Raw genomic sequence first — 18,963 nt, forward strand, 5'->3', positions numbered from 1 at the left:
CAAATATTTAGCAATGTTGGCACAATTTGAAACGCCAATATATGAATCAAGAGTCGATATGACAAATGAAACTTAACAAATGCTATGTAGAAATATAGTAACAATTATTTTCACTCATAAATGTGGACATTGCCAACCAATTCAAACATAAGAAGTAGCTGTCAAAGAAAAAAAAAACAATAAAGAAGTGGTCTAAAGCCACTAGTGACTCAGAAAGTGACACAGTGTGGAAACAAACATAATCGTAGATCACACCACGTGTAAAGGCGTCCCCTCAGACGAAAAATGAGTTGTTTTCATTATGTAGAGTCAGGTGGTCCCCCTCCTTTTCTTTATTTTAATTTTTGTACGCGTTTCTCCACGCCTATAAAAGGAGTTGTCTGCTTTGTGAAATTATAAGTGAAGTTTGAGTCTCCATCTATCTTCTTAAGTTTTTTATGATCTGATTCATACAAGACGTATGAGTACTATCAAAAAGTAAAAAACATAAAATCAAAAACAAAATTAAGCCTTACGAGATTGGATGAGATAAGTTATACATATATTAATAATACACCAAACCAAACAATATCTAAGGGCATGATTGATACATTGAAAATGAATAAAGTGTTGATGGATTCAACTTTGGACTGGAATATCATTAGGAATGAAATGATTGTTATATTTCATTCCAACGTTTAGTACCAGTTGAAATGAAAAAGGAATGAAATGAAATTTATTTTTAACAAAAAATTATATTTTAATTACATATATCAAAATAATAATTATTCATACGTTGTTTTATTATTATTATTATTATTGATGATATATTAATTATTATAAAATTATCATTATATAGTTTAATTAATTTAAATTTATATTTTTATGATAATAATAAATAATAATTATTTTATTATAATAAGATACTATTATAATATTATTTTTAATTTTATAATAAATAAGTAATAATATTATTTTTTAAAATAATATTATTTTTTAAAATAATATTATTTATTATTTTCAAAATAATATTAAATATTAAAAATATTTTTATATTAATAAATAATATTTTTATTAATAATTTTTTAAAAACTAATAAAAATAAATAAATCAAAATACTAATAATTAATATTAAAAATTTGTTACAGTATTATTTTTATATATTATAATATATTATAATAATTATATAGGTTAATTAATAGTTTGAATAATATAAACATGGAAATGATTTGCATACAAACATGGAAATGATAGGTGGGCATGGTCATTCCATCCTATTCCTATGTTCATTTGAATATACATTTCAATCGGAATGATCATTTTCATTTTAATGTCAAATCAAGCATGAATATAGAAGATGAGATGGAAATGTTCATTCTATTCCCACCTAATTCCTTCATATTAAGCACGCCCTAAATGTATAATAAAAAACCATGAATTTCATATTCATCTCACAAGTGCAACCTAAGTAAATTATTGGGAAAATTGCTTTTTTGTTTCTGTAGATTCGTCACTTTGCGATTTTGGTCCTATATATTTTCATATTTCAGTTTTATTTCACAATTATATATATTTTGATAATTTTAGTCATTTTTTCGATGTGGCACCAATGCAGTGCGGATGTGGAGCTGACATGTATAGTATCACATAAGCATGTTTAAAGAAAAATGACTGAAATTACCAAATATTAAAACATGTAGGACTAAAACTGAAATATAAAAACATAGAAAACCGAAATCGCAAATTGACAAACATATATGACCAAAATGACAATTTTTCCTAAATTATTAATGCATGGTAGTCAAAATCACAAAATGAAATCCAATCCAAATTATTAAGTACGGGATTGTATTGCATATATGATTGAATTCAAAACGGCTAAATCTAGCTTCAAGAGGTAAAAATGCAAATGTGAGATTGCCTAAATTCCTATTTGGAAATTAATTGAAGTAAATTACATTAATGGCAGTCAAAATTATAATGTAATCTATATTTCCAAGATTACAATGAGAGAATGTGTTCCTTTATATATATGTTCCAAATTTTGAAAAGAAAAATAATTGAAACCGGAGGAAAGAAAATTAAAGGCCAAGAAAATTTGCAAAAAATGGCTTCCACACCAAACTCATTTACCTTCCTCTCCATTGTGCTGCTGGTCTCTGTTTTGATCCGTCCATCCTCAAGCGATACAGCAACATTGGTCAATCAAATTTGTAGCCAAGCTCTAAGTTATTGGCCTTGCTATCGTTTTTTTGAAAATCGCGCCCACTCTCGGAGGATGGATATCACAGCATTGAGCCACATAGCTCTCGACGGATCATTGTCGTATATAAAAACTACAAGTATTTTCGTGCGTAAGTTGAAAGCTCGCGAGCATGACAAAAACAAACAAAATCTTTATGCGATATGTGAAAGTTCGTACGGGATACTTACGGGCCTGGTTGAGAGCACGAACTCATCGTTCAACACAAGAGATTATAGAAACATGGTGTTTTATTTAGAGAAATGTGAGAGATTCGTGACCGATTGTGAAACTGTTATTGGGTCGCAAGTGGCTGAATTGAGTAGAAGAGACTTGATAGGGAGGTTGTTGATTAGTATTTCACTTTCTTCGGCTCGAATCCTAAATGGAGACCCTTGAAGTTTATAATATGTAATTATATATATACTAGCATGCGACTCACCGCATTTGCGTATGTGATTTAATTAATAAACATTACATGATGTTGTGTGTAAATAAGTGTAGAATATTGGTAATCCAAATATATATGTATTGATTTATGAATAAATATGATTATAATGATACGATATGCTTAATATGGATAAAGTGTGATTTTAATTGTAAATGTATCATGAATCGAAATACATAGTTACACAAAAAAATTTAAGCAAAAATATTTCAAGTCAATTAATCACAAAACCAGAAAGCTTAGCAGGACACTGATAATTTTTCTAAAAAAAAGTAATAACAAAATTTATACAACATAAGTGTCAAAATATGAACCATAATTTACATATTAATCTTACCATGTGGCAATAAATAACGTCATCCACGTCACTACAAGAGAAATTGGATTTAGCGACAGAAATTATAGAGATATCATAAATTAACGACAGAAAACAAAACTCAGTTGTTAATATTACTTTACAAAATGTTAATTCTGTCAGTAATTGTTAGGATCGGTTGAAAGTCTAGAAGGGGGGTGAATATATATACTTTCAAGCAGTTTAGTAGGAAATATTGAACTCAATCGGTTTAAGGAATGAGTTCGAGGCTTATCTTAGTGTCGGATGCAGTTTGGCAAACAAAATATGTGCAGAAATATGTCAAGCTACAGATTTAAAACACTGAGTGAATATCAGTTTATGGTGTGTGTTAATGATGAGTAAACTAAAATGACACAAGTAGTTGTTTATGGATGTTCGGAGATTTCAAACACTCCTACGTCACCCCTTCTTTCACCTCGAAAGAATATCACTAGAAGACTTTGATTTATACAAGTAATTTGCACAAACTCAATCTAGTTTAGGACTTAAACACTGCCTAAACAAGAACTCCTAGCATAACACCTCAGTTTCAGTCTTATACTGATATAACAATAGAGTAAATATAACTCGAAATTCTTAGCACAAAAATCGACCCTTCAATGATCAGAATAATGCTTTTGAACGTTTGTGCTTCGAGTTCCTTGATCGAATCTTGATCGTAAAGAGCTTTTCGTGTTCTCGTAAGAATCACAGAGTTTTGAGTGCGTGGAAAGGGCTCTTCCTGATGTTGATCAAGATCTCTATTTATACCCTTTGTATTGCCAACGGTCATAAATTCGAATTATCCTTCTGATAAGATTTGAATTATTCTCGTTGGATTTGTCACTATCACCAAAGATTTATGGAGTCGATATTCCCTTAGTATCGCAGCACTACCTTATCCAGAGATGTCAGAGTACGGATGATCTTATCCGGAAATAGCACGGTAGTAAACTGTTGTGGACAACTGAAGCAATCAGTTTGGCAAGGGTAAACTGATGGATTCAGTTTAGCGAGGTAAACTGATTTGTATTCCTTTAGCGCGGTCGTTGATGGTTCGGTTTAGTGATTCAGTTTAGCAACGTAAACTGTATCTGTAGGTCATAGTGACGTCATCATTTTCGAATATCAGTTTAGCTCTTTTGTAGTTGCGCTTTCTTTTGTAAATACCAAAACTAAATTTTCCAACAGTAATTAACGACGAAAATTTAAATTTGTCGTTATTTAACTACTAATACTTACATTCTTGTTATAACACCGTTTTTCTCGTGCCCAAAATGCATCGAAAGTTTTAAAATTTTAATTTTGACATTCAAAATTCCTTGGGCACTCGTATGGTTTAATATACATTCATATGGTGTTTAAGAAATTATACCTTTAGTGAATATCTCACTTGGCACCAACTATTGCAGGATTAGCGGAGATAGCTCTTGTTGTAATTTCATACGAACGATCAATTGGAATACCACCTTCTTCAATCTCCGAATGCAAGTCTACGATCAGTTTGTCTATTTCTCTTCTAACTCGCACTAGAGAGAAAAGAAGAAATTTGCATTGAGATTGAACGAATAAGGAGTGACGACTCAATTTCTTATTGGTTAGGGTGGCCGAAATCCTTAAAGCACAAGGGAGAAAACGATTTCAAAATTGCTTGAATATCTCAGAGGAGATTTCGAAAGATTATATCATATTATATATATCTATATATTAATATATATATATATATATATATATGTATATCTTAATTATACATGTAAATATAATTAAACAAATTTAATTATTACATATATATATATATATATATATATATATATATATATAATTAAGATTTTCGAGAATCTCATTCCTAAAAGTGAATGTTATTCTAGAAAATTTATATTATATATATATATATATTATATTTTTTTTTGTGTGCAAGTTATATATTATGGTATCAAGAATATTTTCTTAAACAAATTAATACCATGTATCTATATATATATATAATAACTGAGTTTTTGCCAAATATAGTAAAATCCCGCCAAAATTTTTTTTAGCTAAAAAAGGAATAAAACACTACTTATTTCTATTTATATTTTAAATGCAAAGAAAAACATTCAAATCTTTTCATACCATATATATATACATATATATAATAGATAAAGATATTTCACAGATATAATTGACTAAAATTTACATAGTTTATAATATTTTTATTTGCTAAAAAATTTACACATTAAAAAGTAGATAAATAAATACTAAAAGTAAAAATAATAAATAAATTATCATTTTAAAATTTTCTTAATCATTCTATACAGATTTATTAATTTTATTAATTTGTATTTATCAAATAAATGCTAAAATATATAAAATTGTTAAAATTTTTGTCGTTGAATTTTTAAAATAAATTACAATAGAATATTTAATATACGAAATGAAATAATTACCTAATTTTATTTTAAAATTTAAAAAGTCTTTCAATTTTGGAGATTGAATTTTCTTAAATAGAATGCAATATTATAATTAATAATATGAAAGACTGAGCACGAATATTGAAAATAGAACATTATTAACAGAAAATTTTTATTCCTTTGCAATATTTACCGTATTTATTAGGTTCAAATTTGATTCATTATATATATATATATATAAATGATATTATGAGCAACAACCGTGAGCACCCATGTGAGCACCTGCTGACGTGTCATTCATCTATTAAATGTGCATGATGTCACGTCAGCAGGTGCTCACGATAGTTGCTCACAATATCATTTATATATATATATATATATGTATGTATATATATATAATGCTTAAACTAAATATATATTAGTAAGAATTTTTATTCCTTTGCAATTTTACCATATTTATTAGGTTCAAATTTGATTAATTATATATATATAAATATAAATAATTTTATTCATTTTAAATATTAAAAATAAATTAGGATAAAAAATGTACAAAATAACTAAATTCTCTAATTTTAGCATTCTTTTGATAATATCGCCTTTAAAAAATTTTAAAAATCATAAATAAACATTTAAAAAAAATCCAACCTAAGATTCGTAAATGAAAATTTTCTGAAGAAAAAGGAAAAAAATAATTTTAAAAAATCATACCTTTTCAAAGTATTAAACTAATTATTTTATATTTGACATATTTTGATTATGGATGATTTTCAAAAAATTTAAATTCCAAACTTAATCACAATATTACGTAATGAAAAATTGCATAATATTTGAGTTCTTAATTTTGTATTAAAAAAAACTATATGAAATCACAACCGTAATTAAAATTATACAAAATCACTATCTATAACTGCAAATTAAAAGCATGCACAATCAGTACTTTAATTAAAACTATACAAAATCATTACTAACTTCTCGACCCTTCTTAAATACAACAAAATCTAAAAATTAAGAAAAATATAGAATAACTTATAGTTTTAACAATAATATAAATCATTTATTAATATTTTGATTACGAAATTAAATCACAATATTTATATAATTAAACACACACACACAAACATATATATATATATATGTATGTATATATATTGATTTTTTTGTCATTTTTTGGCAAAATCCTGTCAAAAATGTGGTGCTAAAAACAAAAACAAAAAATTCATAATTAAATCATAATATTCATGTAATTAAAAGTTTCATAATATTTACATCTATTTATATACATATATATATACATGTAAAATTACACATGATTACTTCAATTATTCTTTGATTTTATCATTCCCTTTTTAATATTTATTTACTTTTCAAATCATGAAAGTACATCTATATTATATATATATAAACAAATTTGTCATTTTTCAGTAAAATTTCGCCAAAAAACTTTGTTTCTAAAAACAAAAATTTTGTGAACAAAACCGGAAAAATAAATTGTTATAAAAAATTATATATTTTTTTCAAATTATTAATTCAATTACTTCATATTTGACATATTTGGATTACGGAGGATTATTTACAAACAATTTCATTTCTAAATTTAATCGCAATATTCATGTAATTAAAAATTATATAATATTTGCATCTATTTATATAAATATATATTCATTTAAAATTAACATGAATATTTATAATATTTCAGGATTTCAACATTCCATTCATAATATTTGTTTTCCAAAATATTTAAAACATCATATTTTTTAAAAATCCAATCTAAGATTGGAAAAATGTTTAATATAAATTTATACATATACATTTATATGGATATATATATACACAATTCCGTAATATAATTTATATACATACACCTTTAAGATCTAAAAATATTATTATTAAATATAAATGTAATTCCGTAATATTTGCATAAATTTATATACATAAATATCATTTCGTGATATATATTTTTTTTCTAAAGCATCAACAATTCATCGTCTAATCGCAATATTTCTATACAAAATTAAAAATTATATAATATTAAAATATATTTATATACATATATATTCATTTTAAATTACAAAAAATATTTATAAACAATTCCAATTCAACATGTATGAGAAATATATAATATTTTTAATTTGAACACACTTATAATTAGAATTAAAGTGCACTTTAAAAATATATATACATAATATTGCTAATTTATCATATATTTGTGAATATATTTATATACACATGCATCATAATATCAATAAAAATTTAAAATATCCGATAAATGTTAAATATACATGGATATATAGATTAGATAATGGGTCTAATGTAAAAAAAGCAATCCTAAAAAATACATAATATAAATATATTTATATACAATATATATATATATCATAATATCAATAAAACATTTAATATATCTAATTAATATTAAATATACATGTATATATAGATTACACAATGTTGTTGATTTACCATGTATGTATAAATCTTAACCAAGATTTCAGCATTTCGTCTATGATCACTGATTTTCAAAAAAATTTAAAAACATATTTTAAGATTCGAAAAAAAATCACACTTAATAATTTCATATATTTATACATATATAATATTTTCTTTCCAACAAATTGAAAATTCCATCTCTAAAATTCAAAAAAAACAATATTGATTTTCCTGCACACATTTAAAAATTTTAAAATTTAACAAAACTGATTGAGCATTTCCAACATTGGTTTGAATAAACTTAATGTATAAATATAGTTTACGAGCAAAATATATTATTTAACATGATCAACTTCAATAAAAAAAAAGCCACCAATCAATTGCAAATCAAATTAATGACATATTTGTTTAATGTTATTAGTGAACTAAACCCTCTAGACTAGCATTGAGCGCTGAAACTATGGTTAGTACGTTGTTAAGATCTACCTCTATATCAAAACAAACAAGATCTCAAACGATGGAATCATATTTTTAAGATGTTGATGTGTGCATAATTTTTTTGTGATTTATTTTTATGTTCTATCTATGTTCGTTCAAATGTTCAATCATACTATTTTTTACCATTAATTATACAAAATAATATCGCGTTGTGTAAAAAGTTTTTTTTGTGTTTTTAAAAGTATTTTTTTTAACATTAGTCTTATTACTTATTGTAGAATTAATTTTTTTACATTTTAATTTCACATTCAAAATTTTTATATTATCCAATTTAACCATATTATACATGATATATAGTCCGTGCATCGCACGGGTGAAATACTAGTTGATACAAATAATGAGCTTTATTCTAGTCCAACTAGAATACTATTAATTTATTAAAGTCCATTACTTTAATAATTTATCATGATGATCTTGTACTCTACAAGTTCATGATTCATGTATCCATTGTATTAATATTATCATAATCTCAATCGATGATCCAATGTCACCGATGTGATGATTTTAACTTAATTATTATTATGATGCACACTTTAATTTTTTAAAACCAATAAAGTATAAATAAGACAGCTGCTAATTTTGGAACACTTCACTCAAATTAAGCAGGTGCACTCCCTTCACTGTTTTTAGCAGTTGTGCTTTCAAAATTTTCTATAATCCCTTATAAACTCATTTATAAGCTTATCATTTGATCCAATCAAATATGTTTATTATAAATTCAACTCTTTGAATTTATTATCTCAATGAAAATAGGAAAACTAGTGCTTGAGTGACCCTCAATGGTTCAGAGATACAGCTAGTCGTGAGTTCACAATTATTTGTGATTCAGGATATTGTCTTTTATACGGGCTTACCCTTATTAGCCTCATTCTATGCATCAACTCCTTGATCATAAGAATGTCAGAATTCATTTCTGATTGGACCCATCAAATCATGGTAAAAGCGTCTAGTAGCATCGCCCCATGATTCCCTAGGTATCACTGATAGTGTCTGCAAGAACCAATCGATTATGATTATCGTACAGTACGGTCTCTTCATCTCATATATTCCGATCGAATCTGCAACCATTGGTTCATCGAGAGTTGCATGTGAAGTTAGATAACAATGTGATGCATCTAAGAGAATACATAGTGACATCTCATGTGCAACTAGGGAGCCACTTTACCCTAATGTACATTTCATACTCTGGCCATAGATTTCATGCACTACTATCTCATAAGATCACATAGGATATCCACACTCGTAGGTGAGCGGTGAATTTCCGACTACAATGCACTGGCTTCTGCATGTGACGTAACTGTACCTAATCTCCCCACCTGATGACCATCTTGGAGTTGGTAAACAAGTCAAAAAAGCACAATCCTAACATGTAGAGCCTCAGTGTTGTCTCGGGTCGTAAGGTCTAATGGTGTACAACCATAACCACGAATTTATCCACTTGATGAATAATAACCACTTGGGAAATCCGAGGGATGGTAGTTCAATGAACTCATCGTATGAGCACCAATCTGTATGATTGAACATCTCTATGTCCATACCAATGAAACGTGGTACACAACATCACAGATTCTAGTCTTGAGCTCGAGCGATCCTTATCCTTATTTTGGACAGCCCAATCGACTAGGAACTTAATTTAGAATATACAATAATTAAAATTTGTGTTTCATGATTGTCATCACATGTACAACCTCATATTTATTTACTATAATATATTTAATGTTTTTATCTATGCACCTTGCATGAGTTTACAGATAAAGTAAATGCCAGAATTGAGTAAAAGATTAATTATATTAAAATAAAATTTTTTTATTACATTTGAGTCAATAAAATCTCTAGCCAACAGTTGGCTTGCAGGGTATCTACTCTAACCATCTCACACTTGCCCTAGAGCCAACTATTCATGAATTTCAATCTCATTGCTTCGCGATACTTCTCAAACAATGGTCCTGGCAAGGACTTTGTAAGTGGATCAGCAATGTTATCTGTAGAGGCGACTCGCTCGAATGATATATCTCCTCTTGCCACTATCTCTCGGATGATGTGGAATTTTCCTCAATATGTGTTTGGATCGCTGATGAGACCTTGGTTCATTTGCTTGAGCAATGGCACAAGTGTTGTCGCAGTACAACGGGACTGGATCAACTCCATTTGGAAAAATGTCCAACTCTTGGATAAAATTCCTCATCCAAACTTCCTCTTTGGCTGCAGCAGACGCTGCAATGTATTCGGCTTCAGTGGTAGAATCCGCAACGGTGTCCTTCTTAGAACTCTTCCAAGAGACAGCAACACCATTAAGTACGAATACAAAACCAGATGTAGATTTCGAATTATCCACGTCGCATTGGAAGTTAGAGTCGGTATAACCTTCCAATTTCAATATTTAGTTGAAATTCTGACCTCCAACTTTATTTAGTTGAAAACGGTGGATTTTATGAAGAAATCTGAGCACCATGTCGGTAATGGCGAATTGTTATATCACCTTTTATCATTGATTCACACACATTTATTGTAGAATATAAATGAAAAACAATATCTACAAATTTGTATCATTCTGTACAATAAGAATTAGTGTAGAAATTTGTTGAAAATGATGAACAAAATGAAGTAAGTAACAAATAGATGACTTACTTTTGATTTTCAAAAATCCATCTACCATTTTCGGTGTTGAGCAGTGGATGAATGTTACACTTTTCAAAGAAAATGATGACAAACAATCAGAATTACAGCGAAATACTGCTGAGAATGCAAACAAAATAATCGAAAGAACAAATAGAAAGCTTACCCCTTGATTTTTCACAAAATTCATGATCATTTTTTGGATGAATTGGGGCGATATTTTTTCAAAGAAATGATACTAATTAGAGCCTCAACTCAATTTATTTTTACTATATATATGGAAGGTAACTCAAATGAACTTTTGAACTCATGATCAATATTGCGGAGAGATAACGAAAAAATTACCTTTAGATTTTCTAATAATCCAAGCAAAACAAACACCCGAATTGAAGACATATTCAAGTTTCTATATGTAAAATGTTCGACAAGAGAAACAAAAATTTTGTCAAACATATTGTAGTCGAAAATTAAGTGAAGTATGTATCAAATGTAATATTAAGGCAATAGAACTCTTCCACCAAAAAAGAGGGAAAAAACATGAATCCTACGACATTTATCTATTGTATTTGGATTTCATCTTTGATTTCTACCGTGAAAATAATTATAAATGGATAACATGAAATGCTATGCGGAGTCAATTTAAATTTTATTTTTTAAATTCGCTCACCAATTCCAGTTATTGTTGCATATTAATGTTAAGATAATTATGGAAGATAAGGAACGTGGAAGTAAGGGAAGTGGCAAACGTTGGATTGAATGAACAAAAATAAATTTAAATTCCAAATGAACTAAGGATATGAGTTCAGAAAATAAGGGTGTATGGGAAAAGTTTGAGACAATGTTATTACCCCAATGATAGATCTAATGTATCATGATTTGCCATATTAACAATATATAGTTAATTACGCCTATGCGTAAAAATAGAAACAATTGGATTTATGATTTGGATATTACCCATATGCTAGGATCTCATCTATCGTTGGAAACATGTTTTGGTGTGTCTTGATCAACCAAAATAAGTTTCTATTTTTGTTCAACTTTAATAAAATAGAATATATATATATATATATTATGAATTCTAAGTACATAGATTTTATTTGAATAATAATAATATTGTGATTAGTGCATGCATGCCTTATATAAACATGGAAAATGTTATATATAAAACGATCATTACAAGCTGGATTACAAAATGCATTAAAATTATAAAATTATCATTGTCTTTGATTTAAAAAAAAAATTTCAAAAATATATTTAGGATAGTTTTATAATTTTAAATACACTTTATAACCCAATGTATATGCCTCGTTATACACGTAGCATGATCTTATAAACATTATCCAAATTTTGTGTGTGTGTGTGTATATATATATATATACATACATAAATCCTTTATTAGACAAAAAAGATGACATCATATTTTTTTGCCAAAATTATCTTATATGATATAAATATTACATTTTTGTTTTGTTTTATTTTATTTTAAATTTTAAACATTTCAAATTTCAGTTTAGTTATTTGATAATTTTTACAATTATGTCATCACTCTTATTTGAATATAAATCAAATTAATTTTAAAAATATTATTGCTTGCATCAATACATCAATATATAAAAAAAATTATTTCCTTTATCATCTATGGTCTATGATATCCGATGGAATCAAGTGTTTAAAATTCATCGAAAAAATGACTAAAATTAAATATATATATATATATATATATAATTATAAAATAAGAGTCGAGATTTTCTCAACGATATTATAAATGGTACAAACTCAGACAAAATTAATACTCGGCATAACAAGATAAATTAAATTTGATAGAATAAATATTTACATGAACAAGTGGAATCAAATAAAATTTGAAGTATGATTTGTAATGGCACTATATTTTATACAAAACTTAATGCACGCATGGAATCAAATAAAATCAGAAGAATGATTGGCCACTATATTTTATAGAAAACTTAATGCATCACAATTCACGAACAAACTTATTTTACTCAGCAAAAATATTGTTGTTCAATTCTTCCCAGCAGCCTCAGCTCAACACCTTTCTCCATCAAAAGCTTAATCCATATTGTTGGCATTCAACAACACTTTCCGTAATATATATTACGAAAATATATGTAAAACTTACAATTTTGAGATATCATACGTTTGGTATGAAAAATAAACGTTAATTAATTACATGTCATTGTTTCAAATCATGTTTGGATAAATTTTTATGTATATATTATCTATTCTCGTTCATCTAATCTCATGAGTAAAATGATAAAAGTACCATAATTTATATGGTGTCATACTTCACGAGAATGCATAAATATAATTAACAATCATTTAATTTATGATTCATGCATGAGGATGAAAGTTAAGAATTTAATTATAAACCATATATAATATCAACATTTCAAATAATGGTTCTACTAATTTATCACTTTGGTAGAATCCACCCAAAATTTAAAATTAATCGTGTCTTCACCATACAATCAATCATATTTGTTCTTCCCTCTCAAAATTGTGAATTCTAGATTACTAAATCCTGAAAGTCGCTAGATAAAAGCACGATTTAGGTGAGGAAATGCATTAAACCAATCATACGCAAACACGCCACTAATAGTTCACCAGTAAATCGGCAAGTAAACCTCACGATCAATTGTTGCGCGTGACGAAGATAATCCCTCCATCGAGAAAATTTGATACTGCCAGACTTAATTCTGTACTGCCAGAACCATTTACAACGATAGCAGCACAATGTACAACATTGATATGTCGTACCTTGTGCTTAATAAGTTGTACCACATACAAAAATGATTATCTTTTTAATCAGACACGAAACGAGAAAAGAGAGAGAAAGGGGCGTATCGAAGAGCAGAGCGATCAGAGAAACGAAGAGAAGGGTCTTCCATTTTGTGATTCAGAAAAAAAATAAAGAAATAAAATTTTGGAATTCAAGCAGAATGAAAGAGAGAGCTGAAAGCAAGAATTTGAAGGTGTGAGGAGCAATATTATGACGAGCAAAATGGGTTCAGAGAGCAATTGAAGAGGAAAGAAATAAAGGAAAATTGAAGCTGAGAGTGTTTTGTGATTGCGTTTTTTTTCCTCCTGAATCTAATTTTGGGTAGCTTCAATAAGGTCAGCCCATTTGTTTTTGCGCTTCTTTTGAACTCATATTTTTCTTCAAGTTTGAATCTTTATGTTCTTTCATGATTCGTTTATCAAGTTTGAAACCTGAACATAAAAATCTGAACTTGAAGTTGAGAATTCAAGCTCGAATCGTTTTTTGGGGATGTGGCATTTGGGTTCTTGTGGAATTTTGCAGAATATAAGTAAATTGTTTGCGGTGTTGCTTTCAGTGTCAGGGAGGTATCTTTATTTGGTCTTGGTGTTCTAGTTTAACAAAGACTCCGTTTTTGTGTAGTAGTTTTGGGTTTTGAGTTGGGTGTTGGAGAATTTTGATGTGTTGGAAATTTAGGTTTTTGGAGGGAGAGTTGGTTTGATTGAAAGGTTTAGATCTCTGGGCGTGGACTCAATCCTCCAAGTAATATTATGTATAATAATCGAGGTTTTGGAGATGGGTTTTAGTTCTGCATTGTTAAGTTTGTGGTTTGATGGATTAAATGTTGTTGGGAAATGTGTTTGTGGAATTGGAGCAAAAAAACCCTAATATAGTTTGGGGTTCTGTATCTTCTGCGGAACTAGTGTTTCTGTTGTATGGATTTTGATTGTTAGAAGGAGAGAAGGGTACAGAAAGATGCGACCACCACATCAGCATTCACGGATCAATCTTGTCGAGTTGAAAGCTCAGATAGTGAAGAAACTTGGGGCAGAGAGGTCCAAGCAGTATTTTTATTACTTGAATAGATTATTGAGCTTAAAAGTGAGCAAGGGTGAATTTGATAAGCTTTGTGTGGGAATCATCGGGCGGGAAAACATTCCGCTTCACAATCAGTTTATTCGTTCTATTCTGAGAAATGCGTGTGGTCAGAGTGGCCCACCACCGTCCATTCACAAAGATGATGTTCTGAAGCACGAGACACAAGTTAGTGGCAAGGCAATACCTGCAGATGGTTACCAGAATGGGTCCCACATCGGAATGACTCAGGCTTCTAGTTCACCAGGTTCATCAAATGGAGGTGACATGTTACCCGTGTCTCCTCGGAAAGCCAGATCTGGTAACCGTGATCGGAGAACTGGGGAGCGTCGTAGTGCTCTTGGACCAAATGGGAAGATCAATTTTGCTTCACAGGCGTCTATCTCCAATCAGTCAAATGAATTTAATGTCATTTTAGAGAATGGGGATATGAATTCACCGCATATAGGTAGGTCTATGCAGCATCATCAAGGACTTGTGCAGTTGGAAAGGAACGAAAATGAGATCTCTGTTCCTCATCCAGCTAAAATATTGGGTGTGAGGAGATCTTCAGATGGACCATCTACCGTCCATAACAAAGAACATTTGGAGCTGGTGGTTAGAGAAGATGGAAAACAGGTTTCGTCAAGGATTTCACTTGAAGCTCCTCTTGGGGTTCCATTATGTCCCGTTAGTGTTGGTGGGGCACGAAGAACCCTGCCTCCAGAGAGTACCCTTAGATGTATTGGTACATTCAATGATGGTGCTTTGTTGGATAGTCTAACCTTAAGGGAACGAATGGAGCAAATTACTGTAACACAGGAGATTGAAGGGTTGCCAGTGGATTGCGCCAACATGCTGAACCATGGTTTGGATTCTTACCTGAAAAGATTAATTACGTCTTGCGTTGAACTTGTTGGATCAAGGTCAGGACATGAGTTGACAAGGAATAACACCCACAAGCTCCACCACCATATGAAGCTTATTAATGGTGTCAGACCAGTTCATCATTATCAGATGTTAGGAAGTGGCAAGCCTTTGGAGGTGCAAGAACAGAGGACCCATTACCCTATTTCTTTACAGGACTTCAGAGTTGCTATGGAGCTGAATCCAAGGCAACTTGGTGAAGACTGGCCATTGTTGCTTGAGAAAATATGTACACGTGCATTTGAAGAATAATATGGAACATGGGCCTGTTGTTCTTAACTGAATGAATTGGTTCCTGCTGGATCAAAAGGCATGCTTTGCGTATTATTCTTCTGGCCTCAAAATGGCTTTAAACGTTTTCATGCATGGCCTCTTGAATAGTACGAGAAAACAGGGACCGGAGCAGGGAATCTTTATTCCACCCTGCTATGGGGCTTCCCTTTAATAGGAAGCCATCATCAGCGACCATTCAGATATGCAGAACATCAAATCCGGTTGCGCTGTTGTATGATTAGCATTATCCCCACTTCATTTTTTCCTCTTTTCTTGTAATTTGCAGTCAATTAGTAATTCATGAACAGTTTTGCATGAATAATTTATGTAGTTCGGTACTTCAGAAGAAAGGCACACTTGCATGATGCAATAGTCATGTCCATGTACCTTGACCATCAAAATTGATCGGAATCTTAATATTAACAGCGTTCTTTGACCAGTTGTTTAATATGCTTATTTTTGTTATGACAAATATCTTGTTAGCTTTTGGTGCTGCATATATATTGTAATTCAGATGCTACGTTGCATCACATGGCATGTTGTTACGTCTCTCTGAATTTATCATGCATCTCTCTGAATTTATCATGCAAATGTTCACTAATGCTAAATATTTTGTGACTAAAGATGTTCTCAATCCAAAGAAGCTTGTATTAGCGATTGGCGGAGGACCCTTTCCTAGGGGATGGGGTGCAAAATGACCTCTTTTTTCAATATACCTGTACGTGAAGAAAAGTATTGGTTTGAAATTGTTTGGTTTCAGTATAATTTACCCTTACATTTTTAATACTATTTTACGGCTATTTTTTAGCTTACTTCTTTCAGTTCACTCAGAAGCTTTTATAGCATCTAAAAAATGAAACAATCTAACCTTCCAAAAAATCCAGTTTCTCTGTTTGAACTTGTGAAGGTTGCAGTTTTACTACCTCTCATACTGCATTCTATCGGATGAACTGTTCAGATGTAACAGTTTTAGGTAACCTGCTGAGATCATTCATAGGTTTACCGTTTATATTCTAGCTTCTGCTATTGTAAATTCCTCTTGTTTAGGGCCGAGAATCACCCATTCCTACCATCCAAAACATGACTATAGTATCTTTCCATGTCAGGTATGGCGTTCATTGTTATTGTTTTTTGTATTTATATTAAGATCGGCATTTGTTATCTATCACCAGTCTCACTGTTGCAGCATCATTGTGTTGATGTATGTTTACTGGGTTTGTTGCACTTGTTTGGCTACTGATCCCCATGTGTTTTTGTCAGTAGTATACTAGTATTCTGTTTATTAATCTGTAAAAATTAATTTACACCATGTAATCGCATCTGCAATCTTTTTCCTCCAGAACCATTGTCATTACTGTTATTTTTGGGGTTCTATGGACTGATCATGTACTGTTAAAGATTCTGGAAACGGCAAACTTTAATGATTGATCCACCGCGTATCTCATGTTTTGAGGAATGGATGTTTATCTTTAGCTGTTTCTTAGTTGCCTTTTCAGTTTCTTGCCATGTTTTATATCTCATAATGTTATACTCCTGTAAAATTGTGCTTTTCACAGATTATTGAAATGACGAAGATTTTTTACAGAAAAATATTATTCTAGATAAATAACGAATTTCTAGTTATCTTTGTTAATGTGGCATACAAATCACACCAGAATACCATGTAAAGAGGTGGATGAACAAATTCTGGAAATTAGAGACGCAAAGTTAAATTTTGGGATATCCTGTTAAGGCGTTGCTATGTTGGATCGATCAATACATTCATCGGGCCCTCGCGTAACGCAGAATGGAGCTCACCTGGTATAGCATATACTTATATACAAGTTCTGAAGGAAAGAAACTTGCCACTTGCTAGATTTTCTTGAACAGTGGAAACAACAGAGGGAAAGTTTTACATTTTAAATCCATCATCGATTAATGTTCCACGATAATCAAAATTGGACTCAATTTTTATTACTAAAGTGGGATTAAAATAACCAAGTAAAAATCATGATCCACCCCAGGAACTGGGTTAAATTGCCTGATTCAAAAGTTCTTTCCACTGTAAATCTCCACTGAGGAATCATGACAAAACATGACGCATATTTACAAGTGACTCCATTATTTTGAAGTATCTGTGAAATACATCCCATAATTGATCCACATTCCAAAAAGGGTAAAGAGGATATACAACATAATCGTAGTGCAGCTGCAATATAAAGAGAGCTTTTCTTCATGAAGTTTGATTCGAAGAAAAGGAAGCTGCTGCACCACGATTTGAGTGGGTGCTGGACCATGAAAAATGCTTCCAAAACCATCTACTCTTGTGCTTGTCATGGCGCGACATTACTTGGGATTCTGTTCTTCTCAGCATTTCCCACATAATCTGCACATCCTCGTATCCACAACTTTGAATGTCGTTATGCAGTTTCAGAAGCCCGGCACCTGGAAAAACCAAAAGTCCAAAACATATGAAGCATAAGATAAGAAGCGACAAAACAAGTTCATCGATAGAATTATAATGGATATGTTAGCATGAGATCCATGGATGGACATAAGCATACTGTCTGAGAAGTAAAAGAATTCAGCAGATGAAATAGAAAGCAAAAGTTCTGTTGTCAAATAAACAGTAGAGATGGTAATCAGGAAAACAAAGCCAATCCCATAAACATTAATAGATAAATATTTGACTTGCTATAAAGATGCATAATTATCTCATCTTTGGACATCAGTAGTAATCAAGGAATCTGATTACCTTTCGTCGAAAAGACCACGTACTCTAGTACTATCAAAACTTAACATACTCAGACAAATATTTATGAGAAATACATAAATCTCCCAGGCTCATCAAAATTCCAAGTAGAGTTCAAAAAGTAATCCATAAAAATTAAAGAAGTTAATTACATCCATCACAAAACCAAGGACTGCACAAAAACTGAAGTGGGACGTCATATTATCAGCAAGCAGTTCATATCATTAACAAATTGTGTCCTATCA

The 18,963-nt window shown here is 30.1% G+C and overlaps 1 protein-coding gene across 1 annotated transcript; it reads left to right on the forward strand.

The window, feature by feature from the left end:
• Positions 1 to 13,798: 13,798 nt before the first annotated feature.
• On the forward strand, positions 13,799 to 16,461 carry LOC140864362 (uncharacterized). Its single transcript, XM_073268502.1, has one exon. The coding sequence runs from the start codon at positions 14,689 to 14,691 to the stop codon at positions 15,964 to 15,966; it is 1,278 nt and encodes a 425-aa protein (XP_073124603.1). The 5' UTR covers positions 13,799 to 14,688; the 3' UTR covers positions 15,967 to 16,461.
• Positions 16,462 to 18,963: the final 2,502 nt, after the last annotated feature.

The sequence above is a fragment of the Henckelia pumila genome, chromosome 4 (assembly GCF_033568475.1).
Source record: "Henckelia pumila isolate YLH828 chromosome 4, ASM3356847v2, whole genome shotgun sequence".
Lineage (NCBI taxonomy): Eukaryota > Viridiplantae > Streptophyta > Magnoliopsida > Lamiales > Gesneriaceae > Henckelia > Henckelia pumila.

Coding starts and splice junctions, on each gene's coding strand:
- LOC140864362 (XM_073268502.1), top strand. CDS start 14,689: ATGCGACCACCACATCAGCATTCACGGATCAATCTTGTCGAGTTGAAA.